The 22,381-nt window shown below is 38.1% G+C and overlaps 1 protein-coding gene across 1 annotated transcript in view; it reads left to right on the top strand.

Annotated features, from left to right (window-relative positions):
• Positions 1 to 22,381, top strand: part of PEX5L (peroxisomal biogenesis factor 5 like) — a 693,590-nt gene that overhangs the window by 501,849 nt on the left and 169,360 nt on the right. Inside the window, exon 6 of the mRNA XM_053710168.1 lies at positions 6,512 to 6,608. Coding sequence (XP_053566143.1) covers positions 6,512 to 6,608 — 97 coding nt within the window. The remainder of the gene's footprint in view (positions 1 to 6,511; positions 6,609 to 22,381) is intronic.

Genomic DNA, 22,381 nt, shown 5'->3' with positions numbered 1-22,381 from the left:
CAGAGGTCAAGTCTATCTTGTTGGATTGTATGGTTTCAAAAGGGAAACATGTAAGATAGGATGTATCTTGATGGTGCTGGGTAATTTTAATGTGACTGCATTCTCATTAAAAATATGGAGTATTGGAAAAGGTCCAACAAAAAGACCTGCTAATTTCTTTGATGGAATCTCTAGTCTAAGGTTTTTAGTGGAGAGCCAAACCATGTCTCCAACAGCGTTTTTGTGGAGGCTTCCTTCGTCGTAGATCATAGTAGTGTTTTTGGGTGTTTTGGGCATTCCGGATGTTTTCTTGTATAAACTTAAAATTTTCCTGTAGGGAGATTAGAGTATCATCAACTAATGGAGAATCAGAACCACCCAGAGAAGAGATAGCAAAATCTGGATGATAGGCATAGTTCGCGAAGGAAGGCGTCATTTTTGTTGAAGAATTAATGGAGTTGTTATATGCGTATTCAGCCATAGAAAGAAACTTCATCCAGTCGTGCTGATGATAAGAGCAATAGCATCTGATGTACTGTTCTAACAATTGGTTTAATCTTTTGGCTTGACCGTTTGTTTGGGGGTGGAAAGCCCTAGTAAAGCGATGATCTATCTGGGTTATCTCACAGAGTTTAGACCAGAATCTAGAAGTAAATTGTGTTCCTCTGTCAGTAGTGAGGATTGGAGGTATACCATGTAATTTAAAGACGTTGTCAATGAAAAGGTGCGTAGTTTCTGATGATGTGGGGAGCTTATGATATGGTATGAAGTGTGCCATTTTGGTGAACATGTCTATGGAAACTAAAATGGTGTTTTGGTTATTGGAGACAGGTAGGTCTACGATGAAATCCATCGAAACATGCTGCCAAGGTTTACTTGGTATAGCTAGAGGCATTAAAAGTCCGTAGAGAGGTTTCTTTTTGAATTTAGAGGTGGCACATATTAAACAGGATTGCACATAGTCTTGTACAGTAGCTTTCATATTCGGCCACCAGAAAGTTCTGGTCAGGAGTTCCAGGGTACGTTGGATACCAGGGTGTCCGGCTAAGGGTGAGTCATGAAAGGTCTTTAGTAGTTGTGGTCTCATACTAGGGGGTATATATACCTTGGTATCATGAGAGTAGATACCTGCAATCTTCTGGAGTGAAGGATGTGGAGGGGAAAGCTGTTCGTCACAAAAAGATTTTAATTTGGCTAGAATTGGAGTAACAAGACCAACGAAATTTTCTGGAGGAATGATGGTTTTTCTAGTATTTACTTCAAGTGGTTAGTCGGCCATGCAAGACAAAGCATCTGCTTTTCCATTCTTTATTGCGGGTCTGTAAGTAATGTTAAAATTGAATCTATCAAAATATAAGCTCCAGGGTACCTGTCAAGTTGACAGTGTTTTATTGTTTTGTAGATATTGCACGTTTTTGTGGTCTGTATAAATGGTGATTGGTAAAGTTGTACCCTCAAGGAGATGCCTCCAATGTTCTAATGGATGTCTTATGGCCAATAGTTCTTTGTCCCCGATGGAGTAATTCCTTTCAGCAGGTGTCATTACTTTTGAGTAGTATGAAATGGGATGTACAGGATCTTTGAGAGTCTTCTGTTGAGAGAGGACAACACCGATGGCGAAATCGGAAGAATCAACCTCCAGGATATATTGGTGTTTTGGATCTGGAAACTGCAGAATGGGTGCCATGGTAAAACGGGTTTTTAGGGAATTGAATGCAGATGTGGCCTCAGAAGACCAAATAAATGGAGTTGAAGCACTGGATAATGACGTAAGAGGTTTGACAATCTTGGAGAAATCTTTAATGAACTTTCTGTAATAATGGCATGAGTCGTCAGTGTCCTTTGATCCCACTGTAAGGAAAGAGTTAACATGCAGTAAGATGGATTGTTATCATTATTTAGTGAGGTTATCATATGATTAGACTTACTTCTTTTATTCTTGAGTAAGATTGGGCAGTCTTGTACTGTGTGTAGAGGGTTGGCACAGTACATACAGAGGTTTTTTGCCCTCCTCTGGAGTTTCTCTTCAGGACTGAGGGGTCCCTTTAGTATTCCAATCTCCATAGCATCTGCCTGATGCTTTGTGGAACTGTGGGGAGGAGGTACAGCTGAAGTCATCAACCCTTTAGGTCTGGTCTCAGTGGTATATCTTTCCGCCTTTCTCTCTCACAATCTGCGGTCGATTGGGGTTGCCATTTTCATTATCCCATCCAAGGTTTTTGGTATTTCAACCCGGGCAAATTTGTCTTTTAGTGCTTCGGAAAGGCCTAACTGAAACTAGTTACAGAGGACTATAGGATTCCAAAGTGAATCTGATGCAAACTGTTTAAATTCAGTTATATACTCATCCACAGGCCTTTTCCCTTGCTTAAGACTTCTCATAGAGGTTTCAGCTGTTAACTGTACATCAGTGTCTTGGAACAATTCATCCATGGAAGAAAAGAAAGCGTCTAAGGAACCAAGAATTGGGTCCTCTGTTTCAAAGAAATTATCTGCCCAGTTCCTTGGCTCCCCTCTCAGGAAGGATATCGTAGTCAAGACCTTTATCCTCTCCGTGGAGTATGTCCTGGGCTTCATAGTGAATAATAAATGGCATGCATTTTTAAATTGTCTGTATGCCTTCCTGTTTCCCAAAATGTTTTCAGATAGAGAGACTTGTGGTTCCAAAGCCATATCTAGTTGATTAGATCTTACAGCAATGGAGTCCCTGATTTCATTCCTTAATGCCTGATTTTCTACCTGCAAATCGTGTACGCCTTGTGAGAGTTGTTTAACCTTTTGGGAGAGGTTGTACACAATTTGGGGCATATCTGCGGGTTCCATTTTCACTTGCGGCTTAGTATTATGTCAGGCTGCTGTATGTATCAAATTAGTGGAACACAACTGCAGACTTAGATTAACATAAATTGATAGTTTGTCTCACTGTTTACTAGAGAACCCACTACCAGCAAATGGATTCCTCCACATTCAGTGAAGTATTTTATATAAACGATTATCCCAGAGGGAAATGATATTTATATTTTAGTTGTATACAAATATATATGTAAGCTAATTTATTCTAGATGACTCTCTTCATGTATATCTCCTTTTAGTATACTTAAATTGATTAAGGAGGTAGGTTCTGTAATATTGTATGTTATGTGCTGAAAGTTGATATGCTTGCATATGATATAAAGCTGACCTACGTAGTCAGAGTGCAAGATCAAGAAAACCACACAGTCCGTATTACCTCAGTCCAGCAGATAAGACTTTAAGCAAAGTGATAAGATGTATCAAAGAAACAGTCACTTGTTCAAGGCTGCCGAGTGGCAAAGTAGTACCTGTGTCAATTGTCTTGTGCCCGGGACACAACGTAACACATTGAATACTAAGCAATGAGTGAATGCAAATCAGCTGCTTAAAAAGGAGGGACAGCCAAGTCAAAGAGAGAGAGCAGAATTTAAAGGTACAGTGGAAAGTCCTGGCACTTTGTGACTGATCCCTCAACATTATTCTCAAGTGTCTGCTGATATTGAGTGGAATCCATGCAACTGGCCACACAGCTCCACAGCATGATGGAACATCCACCAAATGTTCTGTGGGTAGTAAGTGTTTGTCTTGGAACGCTGTGTTCTTTTGCCACCATGCATAACGCCCCTTGTTATGACCAAATAACTCAATCTTTGTTTCATCAGTCCACAGCACCTTCTTCCAAAATGAAGCTGGCTTGTCCAAATGTGTGTTTGCATACCTCAAGCGACTGTTTGTGGCGTGTGTGCAGAAAAGGCTTCTTCTGCATCACTCTCCCATACAGCTTCTCCTTGTGCAAAGTGCACTGAATTGTTGAACGATGCACAGTGACACCATCTGCAGCAAGATGATGTTGTAGGTCTTTGGAGGTGGTCTGTGGGCTGTTTTTGACCGTTCTCACCATCCTTTGCCTTTGCCTCTCCGATATTTTACTTGGCCTGCCACTTCTGGCCTTAACAAGAACTGTGCCTCAGGTCTTCCATTTCCTTACTATGTTCCTCACAGTGGACACTGACAGTTTAAATATCTGCAAAAGCTTTTTGTAGCCTTCATCTAAACCATTATGTTGAACAATCTTTGTTTTCAGGTAATTTGAGAGTTGTTTTGAGGCCCCCATGTTGCCACTCTTTAGAGAAGAGTCAAAGAGAACAACAACTTGCAATTGGCCAACTTAAATATTTTTTTCTCATGATTGGATGCACCTGTCTATGAAGTTCAAGGCTTAGTGGGCTCACCAAACCAATTGTGTGTTCCATTTAATCAGTGCTAGGTAGTTACAGGTATTCCAGTCAACAAAATGAGAAGGGTGCCCAAATTTATGCACCTGTCTAATTTTGTTTTGATGCATATTGCACATTTTCTGTTAATCCAATAAACCTAATTTCACTACTGAAATATTACTGTGTCCTTCATTTATTTGATAGATCAAAATGAAATTGCTGATCTAAACCCCCAATTATTTATAAATGAAAATCATGGAAATTGTCAGGGGTGCCTAAACTTTTGCATACACCTATATATATATATATATATATATATATATATATATATATATATATATATATATATATATATATATATATATATATATATATATATATATATATATATATATATACACTTATATATAAGTGCATTGGGGCCCTTTGCAGTTAAGTAGATGAAAACATGTAAAAGCATATTTATGCAATATTAATTTTTAATAAAGGTTTTAACTATGTATTTTCTGTAAATATTTCACATTCCAATGTTGTTCACATAAGGGAATATGTTCTATGTATTTATAAATATATATTCCAATATATATCTGTATATATCTGATTTTTTGGTACAATATATATGTATAGAAATATCTGTTTTCTTTAGCGCACCCTATAGAAGTCAATGGGGAGAGGGATTTAACATGGTCACAATAACTGAAGTTAGGACACCTGAATCTTTTCTTTCAACTTGTACATGTGTGCTCCACTTGTACTGTTTTTACTTTGAGTGCAGTTAGTGCTCGAGTGGAAATAAAATTAGCACGCCACTAGTAATCTAGCCCTAAAATGTAAACGAAAACTTTTAAAATTATTTCTATTATCAAACTTACCTTTTTTCTCTTGGTATCTTTTGGTGGAATATAGCTAATTTCAATGAGAGAATACCTAGATAGACTTCTGTTTTGAGTACTAAATAGCAGCTGTGTTTGGAACAAAATCTGTAACAATGTTATACATATTTCTTATGTTGCGAGCTGACAAGGTTCCCAGGGAGTGAACGTCTCCTCCCGTGTTTGAGACACACAATGCAATAGATTGTGCAGTCCTGCTCCCTGCAATCAGTTACAAGAGAGCAGATCTTAACTTGCAGTGAGCAAGCACGCACCACAAAGGCTTCCAAGCTGCATCTGCAGCTTCATAAATGACACATGCACACTCCTGTTACTACCTCAGTATTCTCTCATTAAAAAGCAGACATGTTTCGACCAAGAACACCAAAAGAAAGACATAAATTTGATACATTTTTTTAAAACCCTTAACAACTGCAATGTACCATGTAAGTCATTGGTCATTAAGGGATTATCTGGGCATAATAGCGCTATTAGACCCTCCCGCCCACCCTATTAAAAAAGACACCCCCATAGAAAGACAGCGTACGTACAGGGTACATCGCTGGTCTATAAGGAGTTAAATATTATATGCTCTATCTGAATCCAGAAAGTTTGATTTTGAGTTCCATGTCCCTTTAAACTAGATGTATATGAATATATACATATATATATATTTATGTGTATATATGTGTATATATACATATTAACACATAAATATATATGTATATAAGCATATACATATATATTTTGAGCAATAACACAGTCCCCATAGATCACAATGCAAATGCACTTTTCAGTGCCCTTTTTTTTTTCTAACAAGCCACATCCTCAAACTTTAAGCCCTTAAAATTGTTTTGTGCAGTTATTATTATTAATATTATTTAAAAAAAAAAAAATATATATATATATATATACTTATTTTATTTTAGAAAAACAACACTACCCTTTATTTTGGGGGGAGTTGGGAATCTGACCACTGGTTAATTTTCGAAGCACTAATTGCTACTGCAGCCTGAAGGACTTTCCTGTGAACATCTGCTTGCGAAGAAGCAAAAAAACATCAAAGCAGATTTTTTTTAAAAAAGGTATGCAGAGCAGACCATCCTGCAGCTTTGTAAATCTGCTCCAAATATGCATCATTTTGTGTGGGTTCTTGGCCTCTTCCTGGTGTCGGCAGTTCTATCCCACATGTCCTATGAACTATGATCATTATACAAAATAAATATAGAAAGAAATAAAAATCTCTTTTGCATAAAACAGCTTATGCTTCAGCATGGTTATCTCTACAGCTGTATACTGAATCAGAGATACTAGCAATGGTTGATAAATTAAAGAGAATTAAATTGCCTGTGTGCTTAAATGTGTATTGTCATGTCTCTTATTTATTGGTATCCAAATATTAACCTATTAAATGGAACATTTCTGTTCCAGGTCTACAGACAGTAGATCGCAAGCTGAAGCAGTGCAGACTAGTAATATGGTGGAGACAGAGCAAGCTTCTGATTTAGAATTGGCACCTGCTGCAAAGGTAAAACTGTCACAAGGCAATAATCATTTCATTATCATTACTATACTATAAAGTGCCGACCGATAACACAGCATGGGACGATGGAATAAAACACAGAAATGTAACATATGCTTCACTGTTAAGCAGTATTACAGGATTTGTAAGTAGAGGTGTGGTTACCTTGCAAATAATGGTATTGCTTTGTGATAAGGGTCTCAAGGTTTGTCTATCCAGAATGACAACAGCAGGTCACTCTATACACCTCATATACAGTACCTGGAATTCATCCACTTACACTGTAAAAGTTTTTCTTCCATCCCTCTTTCTTAAAGGGACAATATAAGGTTATTTTCCATCTTCTTTAACCCCTTTGCTAACAGGACTTTCAGAGAAGAACTTGCCCAAAATACAGGAGTATTTTTAGCATTTTTCCTATAACTCCATTTAAACAGAAATAGCCTTGTTTTTTTATTTACCTGTAAAAATTATACATTTTTTTAAGTAGACAACCAAAGGTATTGATCTAGGCCTATTTTGGTATATTTCATTAACTTTTTCACAAACTTTGGGTTTCTCACTGAAATTATTTACATACTGCTTGTGCAATCATGGCACAAATGGTTGTAAAGGCTTCTCTGGGATCCACTTAGTTCAGAAATTGCAGACAAATATGGTTGGCCATTGTTTTTTGGTGATTAGAAGGCCGCTAATTGCAGCTGCGCACCACACTTCTATTATTTTTGTCAGTGAAGGGGTGGCTTGTAATGTTAATTTCAGCTTTAGTGTAGAGAGTACCCTCCCACCTGAGAGCTCCCACCCACCCCCTGATGCCTTCCCAGCAGCTCTCTCCCTCCCTCACCCCCCACTGGTCACCACCATCTTAGGTATTGGCAGAAAGTCTGCCAGTATGCAGTTTAGTTTGTTTTTTTAATTATTATTATTTTTCTTTCAGTGTAGTGATCCTCCTCAACCCTCCCACCTCCCTGATCTCCCCGCCCCCCATTCCCCATTTTTTCTGTAGCTCCGCATCCCTCCCTCTCCCATTTTTTTTTTTTTGCAGTATAGGGCCCATTTCACTCCCTCCCACCTACCTCCCCCCCTCCGCTGCTGGACTGTCCACCGCCTCCCTGTCACCGTCTGTAACGATTAGGCATCTGCCTTCATATGGAACCGTTTCATATACAGGCAGATGCCTAGAGCTCAGGAACTCCAACTCTTGGCTGTAACTTTACAGCCCATACTGCTGGAGCTTCCTGAAGCTCGGACGTATAAAATCATGCAGTACAATAGGTAAAGTATCGCAATATGTATATATATGGTTATGGGGTTAATGTGTTCCCAATTATTTTTTTCACATGACAGAATTTATTAAATTGTTTTCAAACATATATTTTACCTTTTATTTTATCATTTGAAATAGCTCATTTTGCCTGTTGTATCCCCATCTAAAATTGAAAATGTTAATAACTTAAGTACTGTTTAGATTAAAACTAAATATAAAGAGTTCTACATAGCAACCTAAACATTTCTCAAGATAAAATGTGTATTTCTAAAAAAAATTTAAGGGCCTCACTTTACCAACGAGACGTCTTAGATCATCTCATCTGAGCGGTGAGGTTTTGAATATCAGACCCCCCCGTATTGGTGTTTCCGTAAATAGTGAGAAACAAGATAAGGAGGGCTTTTTGTAAAGAATTAGAGAGATGCGACAAGGAGGCTTGTTCTCCCTGAGTGCTCTGCTATTTTATCAGGTTCTGGTTTTCATTAGCAGAAACAGCTATTTCATATACAAAAATAAACTTAAACAAACAATTTCCCATACACTTAACTCTGCTGCTTGTATGAAAGGTAATTGGAAACACATTAAGACAAAACCATTTTTACAGTACGCTGTCCCTTTAAATGCTGCATTAGTTCATCCTATAGGGGATGGTAGGTCTAATAAAACACAGTATGTCAGTGCTGCCTCATTGTCTGTGGCAGTGAACTTTCACTTTGAAACCATATATTCAGTATTTTAGGCCACTTTTTCCTAAAAAAAATAATAATCTATTAAACAAACACACTGAGTTTTTATTAATACAACATGGGCTAGATTACAAGTGGAGCACAATCGATAGCACATAATCTGTTATTCTTAACACAGCTGACATTCTTTGGCATGGATAGTGCAGAGTGCTTTGTTATCGCACATTTAATACGTGGTGAGTAAAGTGTTGCGCTCGAACACAACACAAAATATCGCTTGGCGACCTGAAGTAAAGTCTTAATGCTTGAAAAAATGTGTAACAAAACTCATGAATTTCACTTATATTTATACATTAAATACACAATTTATTATTGAAAAAATATTCAACAAGGATTTAAAGGAATACTGTATATGACAAGGTGTTGGACTGATAAGGGCTCAAAGATGTGTGTGTGTATATATATATATATATATATATATATATATATATATATATGTGTGTGTGTGTGTGTGTATGTGTGTGTGTGTACACATGTATGTATGTGTATGTGTGTGTATATATATATATATATATATATATATATATATATATATATATATATATATATATATATATGTGTGTGTGTGTGTGTACACATGTATGTATGTGTATGTGTGTGTATATATATATATATATATATATATATATATATGTGTGTGTGTGTGTGTACACATGTATGTATGTGTATGTGTGTGTATATATGTATTTATGAGTTTTCACACATTGAAGAAAAGCGCTCTATTTGCAAAAACCACAGATCACCCTCTGAAGGGGTAGAAAAGGATAATAGACTCCATGCAAGTTAGGTAAAAAGTGTAGAGCTGATCTCCACGCAGGCACGTTTCGTGCCCGTGCGCACTTGTTCACTGCTTATAAGCAGTGAACAAGTGCGCATGGACATGAAACTCGTCTGCGTGGAGATCAGCTCTACACCTGATTGCTGTTTCTGCTGGCTATTATGTATGGATGCATGTTCAGGCATCCGTTTTTACCCAATAAAGTTTCGAGGACTTTTTACCTAACTTGCCTGGAGTCTATTATCCTTTTCTACCCCTTCAGAGGGTGATCTGTGTTTTTTGCGAATAGAGCGCTTTTCTTCAACGTGTGAAAACTCTACATTTGTTTATGGGCGTGCCTGGCAGTTCCGCCCGAAGTTGCAGCCTATCGCATCACAGCAGCAGAGGGGCGTGTCCCCGCCCACACTCCATTGTGTCGGTTTCCCTATCCTGTACTGGACTGACGGTAAGCGCTTCTCACAGGACCTTTTGTGTGATCCTATATGTATTTATGTGTATGTATGTAATTATGTGTGTGCATATGTATGTATGGGAATGTGTGTGTATATATGTATTTATGTGTATGTATGTAATTATGTGTGTGTGCATATGTATGTATATGAATGTGTGTACATATGTATATGTATGTATGAGTATGTGTGTATGTATGTGTGTATGCATATGTATGTATGTGTGTGTGCATATGTATGTATGTATATGTATGTGTATGTATGTGTGCATATGTATGTGTGTGTGTGTGCATATGTATTTATGTATGTGTATGTATGTATGTAAGTATGTGTGTGTGCATAGGTATTGAGAAGATGCAAAATGACTTCTTAAACCTATTTTAAAGAGGGATTGTAAAACGAAAAGAGTATCAGTGCATACTTCATTATGTTGCCATTCAACATGTGGAAATATTACAGAATTATACAATTTTGAGGTGATAGTAGCTAATAAGTATCTGCTGGCATTTTTTTGCAATGATTATAACTATTATCCCTTTTGTTAATTTTATTAAAGAAATCATTTGTATGAGAAAACAAAGTACATAAGTTTGAAAAGTATAGCTTTATATGTCAATATGGAAGCACAGGGGTAGACGTGGTGGATTTACAGAATGGCAAACAGTAAGGCCTTTCCCACAAATCTTTGTGTGTATCTGTTTTTTTATTCCATTCAGTATGCACATTACTTTATACAAGGCTGAAAAATCTAAGTTCCATTAGTATCTACTTCAGCATCAGTTAATAATCATCAAACTCTTTTCATATAACAGAGCTCTGTCGCTACGCCTTGTAAACATCAATTTAGCTTAATTGCAACATACAAGATGCCTAATTCAGCAAGTGCTCTTAAACAACTAAAAGGAATCTTATTGTCAGTTTATAAAAATATTGTGACAAACGTCAAATTAGTACTGACACACATAAAAATAAACTCTTAAATCAAACCCTTTATTTAGATTTAAAATAAGAGTTATATATATGAGTTATAATGTTAAAGGAAAAGTGGGCACAATCACAATTCAGTCTTTATTAATGGCAACATAATTGATAAACACTGATTTTATTAAAGCCAGTTTACAGGCACACAAAATCCTGGTGCCAAAACCGAATCAAAATTGCCGCTCAAATTCTCACCCAGTTTTGTATCCCTTTCATCATGACATTTGCCTTGACCTGGTGATAAGCTCTACATTCTGTCATGTGCATACTCAATGCAGATGCTGATATTTAAAAGCTTGGCCTTTCTGGGTTAACACTAATACTAACATATAATAGTTAACCATCTGGGGCTCGATCCGATAAAAATCGTCGCCCGCAAAAGCTGGCGACGCCAATATTTGCGCTGGTTTGGTATCACATATACGGCGTAACCTAGAAGTTACGCGCGTATATTTCTGCCGTCGCCCGTAGTTTTTTGGGCCATAGGCAGGTATACCAAACCAGCGCAGTTTAGTATCCAATATACAGCGTAAGGACTTACGTGGCGAAAATGGAGAAATCTTACTCCATTTTCACCTCGCCACAAAAAGCAGCCGTAAGAAGCCTTATGCTGCGTATTGGGGCCCCGTAACTCCCTAAACTAGCTACAAAATAAACCTAACACCTAACGCATGCGCAATGTCTATCTACCTGTCAACCGCGATCCCCCGCCGCAATCCCTAATAAAATATTTAACCCCTAAACCGCCGCCATCTACATAAACTAACCCCCTACTGTGAGCCCCTAAAACCGCCGCCATTTACCTTATCTATCCATTAATCTGACCCCTTACACCGCCGCCACCTATATAAAAATTATTAACCCCTAATCTAATCCCCCTATACCGCCGCCAGCTATATTAATATTATTAACCCCTAATCTAACCCCCCTAAAATAATTATCTCTATTACCAGCCCTTCAAAGGGCCTTTTGCAGGGCTTTGCCCCAAAGTAAACAGCTCTTTTGCCCTATAACCCGCCCTCCCTACACCACCGCCACCTATATTAATAGTATTAACCCCTAATGTAAGCCCCTTACACCGCCGCCATCTATATTAAAATTATTAACCCCTAATTTAATCTACCTACCCCGCCGCCAGCTATATTATCTATATTAACCCTAAGCATATTATAGTTAATATAGTTATTACATTATATATATTAACTATATTAACCCTAATTATATTAGGGTTAATATAGTTAATATAGTTACTATAGTATTTATATTAACTATATTAACTCTATCTAACCCTAACACCCCTAACTAAATTCTTATTAAATAAATCTAATTCATATTATAAACTAAAATATTCCTATTAAAATCTAAATACTTACCTATAAAATAAACCCTAAGATATCTATAATATAATTAATAATTACATTGTAGCTATGTTACGGTTTATATTTATTTTACAGGTAAATAGTTAATTATTTTAACTAGGTATAATAGCTATTAAATAGTTATTAACTATTTAATAGCTACCTTGTTAAAATAATTACCCAATTACCTGTAAAATAAATCCTAACATAAGTTACAAATACACCTACACTATCAATAAATTAAATAAACTACAAATATCTAAACTAAAATACAATTAAATAAACTAAACTAAATTACAAAAAAAAAAAACACTAAATTACAAAAAATAAAAAAAGATTACAAGATTTTTAAGCTAATTACACCTATTCTAAGCCACCTAATAAAATAATAAAGCCCCCCAAAATAAAAGAAATTCCCTACCCTATTCTAAATTAAAAAAAGTTCAAAGCTCTTTTACCTTACCAGCCCTTAAAAGGGCTTTTTGCGGGGCATGCCCCAAAGAAAACTGCTCTTTTGCCTGAAAAAAAAAACATAATACCACCCCCCAACATTACAACCCACCACCCACATACCCCTAATCTAACCCAAACCCCCTTTAAATAAACCTAACACTACCCCCCTGAAGATCTGCCTACCTTATCTTCACCACGCCAGGCCGAACTCCTCATCCGATCCGGGTGATGTCTTTATCCAAGCGGCAGCAAAGTCTTCTTCCATCCGGCAGCATCTTCCATTAAGCGGCATCTTCAATCTTCATTCTCCGCTCCTCCGACACGGAGCATCCATCCCGGCCGACGACTGAACGACGAATGAGGTACCTTTAAATGACGTCATCCAAGATGGCGTCCGTCGAATTCCGATTGGCTGATAGGATTCTATCAGCCAATCGGAATTAAGGTAGAAAAATCTGATTGATTAGATTAGATTAGATTAGATTCGTTTTTATTGTCATTGTACAAAGTAGGAAAACAGAGACAACGAAATTATATTTGAAAATCTAACCAATCCTATACACAGATAGCACTATATTGGTAAAACTAATAGATAGCAAAAAATTCAAGTGACTTGTGCAAAAAATTTCTATACCACAAAAGTAAGTACAATGCAAGTGTAATAAAGTGCAAGTGCAAAAAAAATCAGTTCCATACAAAAAAAGTATATATATGTGTAAAAAAATGTAATAAAAAATTAGTCATCTTGCACACATATGTGTACATTTGCATTATATATATGATGTGAATCATGAGTGTTTTATATGAATCATATGTGTATTTTATATTATATGTGTTATGTGAATATAAAGTGAGGTGAAAAAGAACCATTAACAGGATAATCAATAAATTAAATTAAAACCATTAATTTAGCACTTTCTTCATTATAATAAAAAGATCTAATCATCAGAAGGATAAAAAATTAAAAAATTAAAAAAGGCTATGAGCATAAGAGAGATTTTTAAAAGTTATTATTTAGCAGAGTAATGGCTCTTGGAAAAAAACTATTCCGTAATCTAGCAGTTTTTCCTTTTAAGCTTCTATAACGTCTCCCAGATGGTAAAAGGGCAAATAGTCTGTTGCTAACATGGAAGGGATCATGAATAATTTGATAGGCCTTTAAAAGACTACGTCTGCTTTGAAGATCTTCAATGGTAGGTAACTGAGCAGCTATGATATACTGGGCGGTTTTAACTACCCGTTGCAGAGCTTTGCGATCAGAATTAGTACAGTTTCCATACCATACTGTGATACAGTTGGTGAGAATACTCTCAATAGTACAGCAATAAAAATTAATTAAATTCTGAGTAGATAAATTAACTTTTTTCAGTGTTCTTAAAAAATAGAGACGTTGTTGTGCTTTTTTCACTAAAGTTGAGGTATTCAAAGACCAAGTCAAATCCTCAGAGATGTGTGTGCCCAGAAACTTGAAACTTGGTACATGTTCAACCTCAGTTCCATTTATATGAATGGGCAATTGTAAACATCGATTAGATTTCCTAAAATCAATAATAATTTCTTTAGTTTTTTTAGTGTTTAGGTCCAGGTTGTTCTCAGCACACCAAATAGCCAGTTGCCTTATTTCTTCTCTATAAGCTGATTCATCGTTGTTACTGATCTGGCCTATCACAGTGGTGTCATCAGCAAACTTGATAATACTATTGGATACATACTTAGGCAAACAGTCATGGGTAAAAAGAGAATATAGCAGTGGACTCAATACACACCCTTGTGGATCACCAGTATTAAGGGTCAGAGTAGATGAGGTGTGATTACCAATTTTTACCAATTGCGGTCTGTTTGTCAAGAAGTCCAGAATCCAGTTGCATAATAAAGTATTTATGCCAAGATCATGGAGTTTGGCAACCAGCTTAATAGGAACAACTGTGTTAAATGCCGAACTAAAATCAATAAACAACATTCTAACATAGGTGTTATTGTGATCTAAGTGAGTGAGGGCAAAATGCAGAGCTGACGAGATATCATCTTCTGTTGACCTATTTTGGCGATACGCATATTGGTTAGGATCCAATGAAGGTGGTAGGCAAGTTTTAAGATAGGCCATGACCAGCCTCTCAAAACATTTCATAAAGGCTGAAGTGAGTGCAATGGGGCGAAAGTCATTAAGACAGACTGCTGTTGATTGTTTAGGCACAGGAATGATGGTGGTTTCCTTAAAGCATGTAGGAATGGTTGTTTGAGCCAGAGACAGATTAAAAATATCAGTAATTACTGTAGCCAATACTGCAGCACAGGATCTTAACACATGTCCAGGAATATCATCAGGACTGGCCGCTTTATGTACATCCACCTTGGAGAGGATCCGATACACTTCAGCAACGGAAAAACTCAGGGGTAGTTCATCTGGTGGATGCATAATGATTGAATCAATCCGATTGGCTGAACCAATCAGCCAATCAGATTGAGCTCGCATTCTGTTGGCTGATCGGAACAGCCAATAGAATGCGAGCTCAATCTGATTGGATCAGCCAATCGGATTGAACTTGAATCTGATTGGCTGATTCAATCAGCCAATCAGATTTTTCTACCTTAATTCCGATTGGCTGATAGAATCCTATCAGCCAATCGGAATTCAACGGACGCCATCTTGGATGACGTAATTTAAAGGTACCTCATTCGTCGTTCAGTCGTCGGCCGGGATGGATGCTCTGCGTCGGAGGAGCGACGAATGAAGATTGAAGATGCCGCTTGATGGAAGATGCTGCCGGATGGAAGAAGACTTTGCTGCCGCTTGGATAAAGACATCGACCGGATCGGATGAGAAGTTCGGCCCGGTGTGGTGAAGACAAGGTAGGGAGATCTTCAGGGGGGTAGTGTTAGGTTTATTTAAGGGGGGTTTGGGTTAGATTAGGGGTATGTGGGTGGTGGGTTGTAATGTTGGGGGGGTGGTATTGTGTTTTTTTTTTTTCAGGCAAAAGAGCAGTTTTCTTTGGGGCATGCCCCCACAAAAGGCCCTTTTAAGGGCTGGTAAGGTAAAAGAGCTTTGAACTTTTTTTAATTTAGAATAGGGTAGGGAATTTTTTTATTTTGGGGGGCTTTATTATTTTATTAGGGGGCTTAGAATAGGTGTAATTAGCTTAAAAATCTTGTAATCTTTTTTTTATTTTTTGTAATTTAGTGGGGTTTTTTTTGTAATTTAGTTTAGTTTATTTAATTGTATTTTTAGATAGATATTTGTAGTTTATTTAATTTATTGATAGTGTAGGTGTATTTGTAACTTAGGTTAGGATTTATTTTACATGTAATTGGGTCATTATTTTAACTAGGTAGCTATTAAATAGTTAATAACTATTTAATAGCTATTATACCTAGTTAAAATAATTTACAATTTACCTGTAAAATAAATATAAACCCTAACATAGCTACAATGTAATTATTAATTATATTGTAGCTATCTTAGGGTTTATTTTATAGGTAAGTATTTAGATTTAAATAGGAATATTTTAATTAATAATATTAATATTAGATTTATTTTAATAAGAATTTAGTTAGGGATGTTAGGGTTATTATACTTAATATATATATATATATATATATATATATATATATATATATATATATATATATATATATATTATAATAACGATATTAACTATATTAACCCTAATATAATTAGGGTTAATATAGTTAATATATATAATATAATAATTATATTAACTATATTAACCCTAATATAATTAGGGTTAATATAGTTAATATAGCTGGCGGCGGTGTAGGGGGATTAGATTAGGGGTTAATGTATTTAATATAGCTGGCGGCGGTGTAGGGGGATTAGATTAGGGGTTAATGTATTTAATATAGCTGGCGGCGGTGTAGGGGGATTAGATTAGGGGTTAATACATTTATTATAGCTGGCGGCGGTGTAGGGGGATTTAGATTAGATGCAAAAGAGCTGATTTTCTCTTGTAAGGTGTATCCAGTCCACGGATCATCCATTACTTGTGGGATATTCTCATTCCCAACAGGAAGTTGCAAGAGGACACCCACATAGCCAGTCATTCTCTTGCAACTCTCAACAAGCTAGGATGTTGTAGGAGAGAGTGGTTAAATATAGTTAGTTTATTTTCTTCAATCAAAAGTTTGTTATTTTTAAATAGTACCGGAGTTGTGCTATTTTATCTCAGGCAGTAAATAGAAGAATAATCTGCCTGAGGTTTCTATGATCTTAGCAGGTTGTAACTAAGATCCATTGCTATTCTCACATATGTCTGAGGGTATTACACAGATGAGGTAACTTCAGCGAGAGAATGGCGTGCAGTTTATTCTGCTATCAGGTATGTGCAGTTATAATTTTTTCTAGAGATGGAAAACACTAGAAAATGCTGCTGATACCGGATTAATGTAAGTTAAGCCTGAATACAGTGATTTAATAACGACTGGTATCATGCTTACTCCCAGGGGTAATACCCTTATGATATTGCAATATAAACATTTGCTGGCATGTTTAATCGTTTTTATATATGCATTGGTGATAAAACTTTATTGGGGCCTAGTTTTTTCCACATGGCTGGCTTAAATTTTGACTAGAAACAGTTTTACTGAGGCTTTCCACTGTTATAGTATAAAAGTTACAGTTGGTGCAGTTAAAATTACAAACTGTGACATCCAGCTTCCCTCAGGAGTCCCCTGTTATGCTATAGGACATCTCTAAAGGGCTCAAAGGCTTTCCAAAGTCGTTTATTGGGGAAGGTAGGACCACAGCTTGCTGTGGCAGTTGGTTGTGACTGTAAAAAACAAAAAACAAAAAAAAAAAAACGTCTATTTCGTTTTCTGGATCCGTTTTTTGAACTAAGGGGTTAATCATCCATTTGCAAGTGGATGCAATGCTCTGCTAGCCTATTACATACACTGTAAAAATTTCGTTTGATTTACTGCATTTTTTCACTGTTTTTCAAATTCTGACAAAATTTGTTTCTCTTAAAGGCACAGTACGGTTTTTTATATTTGCTTGTTAACTTGATTTAAAGTGTTTTCCAAGCTTGCTAGTCTCATTGCTAGTCTGTATAAACATGTCTGACATAGAAGAAACTCCTTGTTCATTATGTTTAAAAGCCATGGTGGAACCCCCTCTTAGAATGTGTACCAAATGTACTGATTTCATTTTATGCAATAAAGATCATATTCTGTTTTTAAAAAAATTATCACCAGAGGAATCTGACGAGGGGAAAGTTATGCCAACTAACTCTCCCCACGTGTCAGACCCTTTGACTACCGCCCAAGGGACTCACGCTCAAATGGCGCCAAGTACATCTAGGGCGCCCATAGCGTTTACTTTACAAGACATGGCGGCAGTCATGGATAATACACTGTCAGCGGTAAAAGCCAGACTACCTGAACTTAGAGGTTAGCGAGATAGCTCTGGGGTGAGACAAAATGCAGAGCATACTGACGCTTTAAGAACCATGTCTGATACTGCCTCACAATATGCAGAAGCTGAGGAAGGAGAGCTTCAGTCAGTGGGTGATGTTAATGACTCAGGAAAGATACCTGATTCTAATATTTCTACATTTAAATTTAAGCTTGAACACCTCCGCGTGTTACTTAGGGAGGTTTTAGCTGCTCTGAATGACTGTGATACCATTGCAGTGCCAGAGAAATTTTGTAGACTGGATAAATGCTTTGCAGTGCCGGTGTGTACTGATGTTTTTCCAATACCTAAAAGGTTTACAGAAATTATTAATAAGGAATGGGATAGACCAGGTGTGCCGTTCTCTTCCCCTCCTATTTTTAGAAAAATGTTTTCCAATAGACGCCACCACACGGGACTTATGGCAGACAGTCCCTAAGGTGGAGGGAGCAGTTTCTACTCTAGCAAAGCGTACTACTATCCCTGTCGAGGACAGTTGTGCTTTTTTAGAGCCAATGGATAAAAAATTAGAAGGTTACCTTAAGAAAATATTTATTCAACAAGGTTTTATCCTACAGCCCATTGCATGCATTGCCCCTGTCACTGCTGCTGCGGCGTACTGGTTTGAGTCTCTGGAAGAGGCTTTACAGGTAGAGACTCCATTGGATGACATACTTGGCAAACTTAGAGCACTTAAGCTAGCCAATTATTTTATTTCTGATGCCATTGTTCATTTGAATAAACTAACGGCTAAGAATTCTGGTTTTGCTATACAGGCGCACAGAGCGCTATGGCTTAAATCATGGTCAGCTGACGTGACTTTAAAAGCTAAGCTACTTAACATTCCCTTCAAGGGGCAGACCCTATTCGGGCCTGGTTTGAAGGAGATTATTGCTGATATCACGGGAGGAAAAGGTTGTGCCCTTCCTCAGGACAGGTCCAAATCTAGGGCCAAACAGTCTAACTTCAAGGCAGGTGCGGCATCAACTTCCTCTAATAATAAAAAAGAGGGAACTTTTGCTCAATCCAAGACGGTCTGGAGACCAAACCAGACCTGGAAAAAAGGTAAGCAGGTCAAAAAGCCTGCTGCTGCCTCTAAGACAGCATGAAGGAACGACCCTCTATCCGGTAACGGATCTAGTAGGGGGCAGACTTTCACTCTTCGCCCAGGCGTGGGCAAGAGATGTTCAGGATCCCTGGGCGTTGGAAATTATATCCCAGGGATATCTTCTGGACTTCAAAGCTTCCCCCCCAAAAGGGAGATTTCACCTTTCACAATTATCTGCAAACCAGATAAAGAGTGAGGCATTCTTACACTGTGTACGAGACCTCCTAGTTATGGGAGTGATCCATCCAGTTCCAAAGGAGGAACAGGAACAGGGTTTTTACTCAAATCTGTTTGTGGTTCCCAAAAAAGAGGGAACCTTCAGACCGATTTTGGATCTAAAGATCTTAAACAAATTCCTCAAAGTTCCGTCGTTCAAGATGGAAACTATTCGTTCCATCCTACCACTGATCCAGGAGGGTCAATATATGACTACAGTGGATCTAAAGGATGCTTATCTTCACATTCCGATACACAAAGATCATCATCGGTTTCTCAGGTTTGCCTTTCAAGACAGGCATTACCAGTTGTAGCTTTTCCCTTTGGATTAGCTACAGCCCCAAGAATCTTTACAAAGGTTCTAGGGTCGCTTTTGGCGGTCCTAAGGCCGCGGGGCATAGCAGTAGCCCCTTATTTAGACGACATCCTGATACAGGCGTCAAACTTCCAAATTGCCAAGTCTCATACGGATGTAGTACTGGCATTTCTGAGGTTGCATGGGTGGAAAGTGAACGAGGAAAAGTGTTCTCTATCCCCACTCACAAGAGTTTCCTTTCTAGGGACACTGATAGATTCTGTAGAAATGAAAATTTACCTTGACGGAGTCCAGGTTATCAAAGCTTCTAAATTCCTGTCGGGTTCTTCATTCCATTCCGCGCCCTTTGGTGGCTCAGTGTATGGAAGTAATCGGCTTAATGGTAGCGGCAATGGACATAGTGCCGTTTGCACGCTTACATCTCAGACCGCTGCAAATATGCAGGCTCAGTCAGTGGAGCGGGGATTACACAGATTTGGCCCCTCAACTGAATCTGGACCAGGAGACCAGGGATCCTCTTCCCTGGTGGCTATTTCGGGTCCATCTGTACAAAGGTATGACCTTCGCAGGCCAGATTGGACTATTGTAACAACAAATGCCAGCCTTCTAGGTTGGGGTGCAGTCTGGAACTCCCTGAAGGCTCAGGGATCGTGGACACAGGAGGAGTCTCTCCTTCCAATAAATATTCTGGAACTAAGAGCGATATTCAAGGCTCTTCAGGTTTGGCCTCAGTTAGCAACTCTGAGGTACATCAGATTTCAGTCGGTCAACATCACGACTGTAGCTTACATCAACCATCGAGGGGGAACAAGAAGTTCCCTAGAGATGTTAGAAGTTTCAAAAATAATTCACTGGGCAGAGATTCACTCTTGCCACCTATCAGCTATCCATATCCCAGGTGTAGAGCACTGGGAGGCGGATTTTCTAAGTCATCAGACTTTTCATCCGGGAGAGTGGGAACTCCATCCGGAGGTATTTGCACAACTGATTCTCCGTTGGGACAAACCAGAACTGGATCTCATGGCGTCTCGCCAGAACGCCAAGCTTCCGTGTTACGGATCCATGTCCAGGGATCCCAAGGCGACACTGATAGATACTCTAGCAGCGCCCTGGTATTTCAACCTGGCTTATGTGTTTCCACCGTTTCTTCTGCTCCCTCTACTGATTGCCAAGATCAAGCAGGAGAGATCATCAGTGATTCTGATAGCACCTGCGTGGCCACGCAGGACCTGGTATGCAGATCTAGTGGACATGTCATCCTTTCCACCATGGTCTCTGCCTCTGAGACAGGACCTTCTACTTCAGGGTCCTTTCAACCATCCAAATCTAATTTCTCTGAGGCTGACTGCCTGGAGATTGAATGCTTGATTTTATCAAAGCGTGGCTTCTCCGCGTCAGTTATTGATACCTTAATACAGGCACGAAAGCCTGTCACCAGGAAAATTTACCATAAGGTATGGCGTAGATATCTTTATTGGTGTGAATCCAAAGGTTACTCATGGAGTAAGGTCAGGATTCCTAGGATTTTATCTTTTCTCCAAGAAGGTTTGGAAAAAGAATTGTCAGCTAGTTTCTTAAAGGGACAGATTTTTGCTCTGTCTATTCTTTTGGCAGATGTTCCAGACGTTCAGGCATTTTGTCTGGCTTTAGTTTGAATCAAGCCTGTGTTTAAACCTGTTGCTCCACCATGGAGCTTAAACTTGGTTCTTAAGGTTCTTCAAGGAGTTCCGTTTGAACCTCTTCATTCCATAGATATCAAACTTTTATCTTGGAAAGTTCTTTTTTTTTTTTTGGTAGCTATTTCCTCGGCTCGTAGAGTCTCTGAGCTATCTGCCTTACAATGTGATTCTCCTTATCTGATTTTTCATACGGATAAGGTAGTCCTGCGTACCAAACCTGGGTTCTTACCTAAGGTGGTATCTAACAAGAATATCAATCGAGATTGTGGTTCCATCCTTGTGTTACACAATCTGGACGTGGTCTGTGCTTTAAAGTTTTACTTACAAGCTACTAAAGATTTTAATCAAACATCTGCTTTGTTTGTTGTCTACTCTGGACAGAGGAGAGGTCAAAAGGCTTTGGCAACCTCTTTTTCTTTTTGGCTAAGAAGCTTAATCCGCTTAGCCTATGAGACTGCTGGACAGCAGCCTCCTGAAAGGATTACAGCTCATTCCACTAGAGCTGTCGCTTCCACTTGGGCCTTTAAAAATGAGGCTTCTGTTGAACAGATTTGCAAGGCGGCGACTTGGTCTTCGCTTCATACTTTTTCAAAATTTTACAAATTTGATACTTTTGCTTCTTCGGAGGCTATATTTGGGAGAAAGGTTTTACAGGCAGTGGTTCCTTCCATTTAAGTTCCTGCCTTGTCCCTCCCTTCATCCGTGTACTTTAGCTTTGGTATTGGTATCCCACAAGTAATGGATGATCCGTGGACTGGATACACCTTACAAGAGAAAACACAATTTATGCTTACCTGATAAATTTATTTCTCTTGTGGTGTATCCAGTCCACGGCCCGCCCTGTCATTTTAAGGCAGGTAATTTTTAAATTTAAACTACAGTAACCACTACACCCTATGGTTCCTCCTTTCTCGGCTTGTTTTCGGTCGAATGACTGGCTATGACAGTTAGTGAAGGAGCTATATTACAGCTCTGCTGTGGGTGTCCTCTTGCAACTTCCTGTTGGGAATGAGAATATCCC

The sequence above is a fragment of the Bombina bombina genome, chromosome 4, assembly GCF_027579735.1.
Source record: "Bombina bombina isolate aBomBom1 chromosome 4, aBomBom1.pri, whole genome shotgun sequence".
In the NCBI taxonomy this organism is placed as follows: domain Eukaryota; kingdom Metazoa; phylum Chordata; class Amphibia; order Anura; family Bombinatoridae; genus Bombina; species Bombina bombina.
Note: the sequence above shows the minus strand (reverse complement) of the source record. Positions and strands in the feature narration are given on the sequence as shown.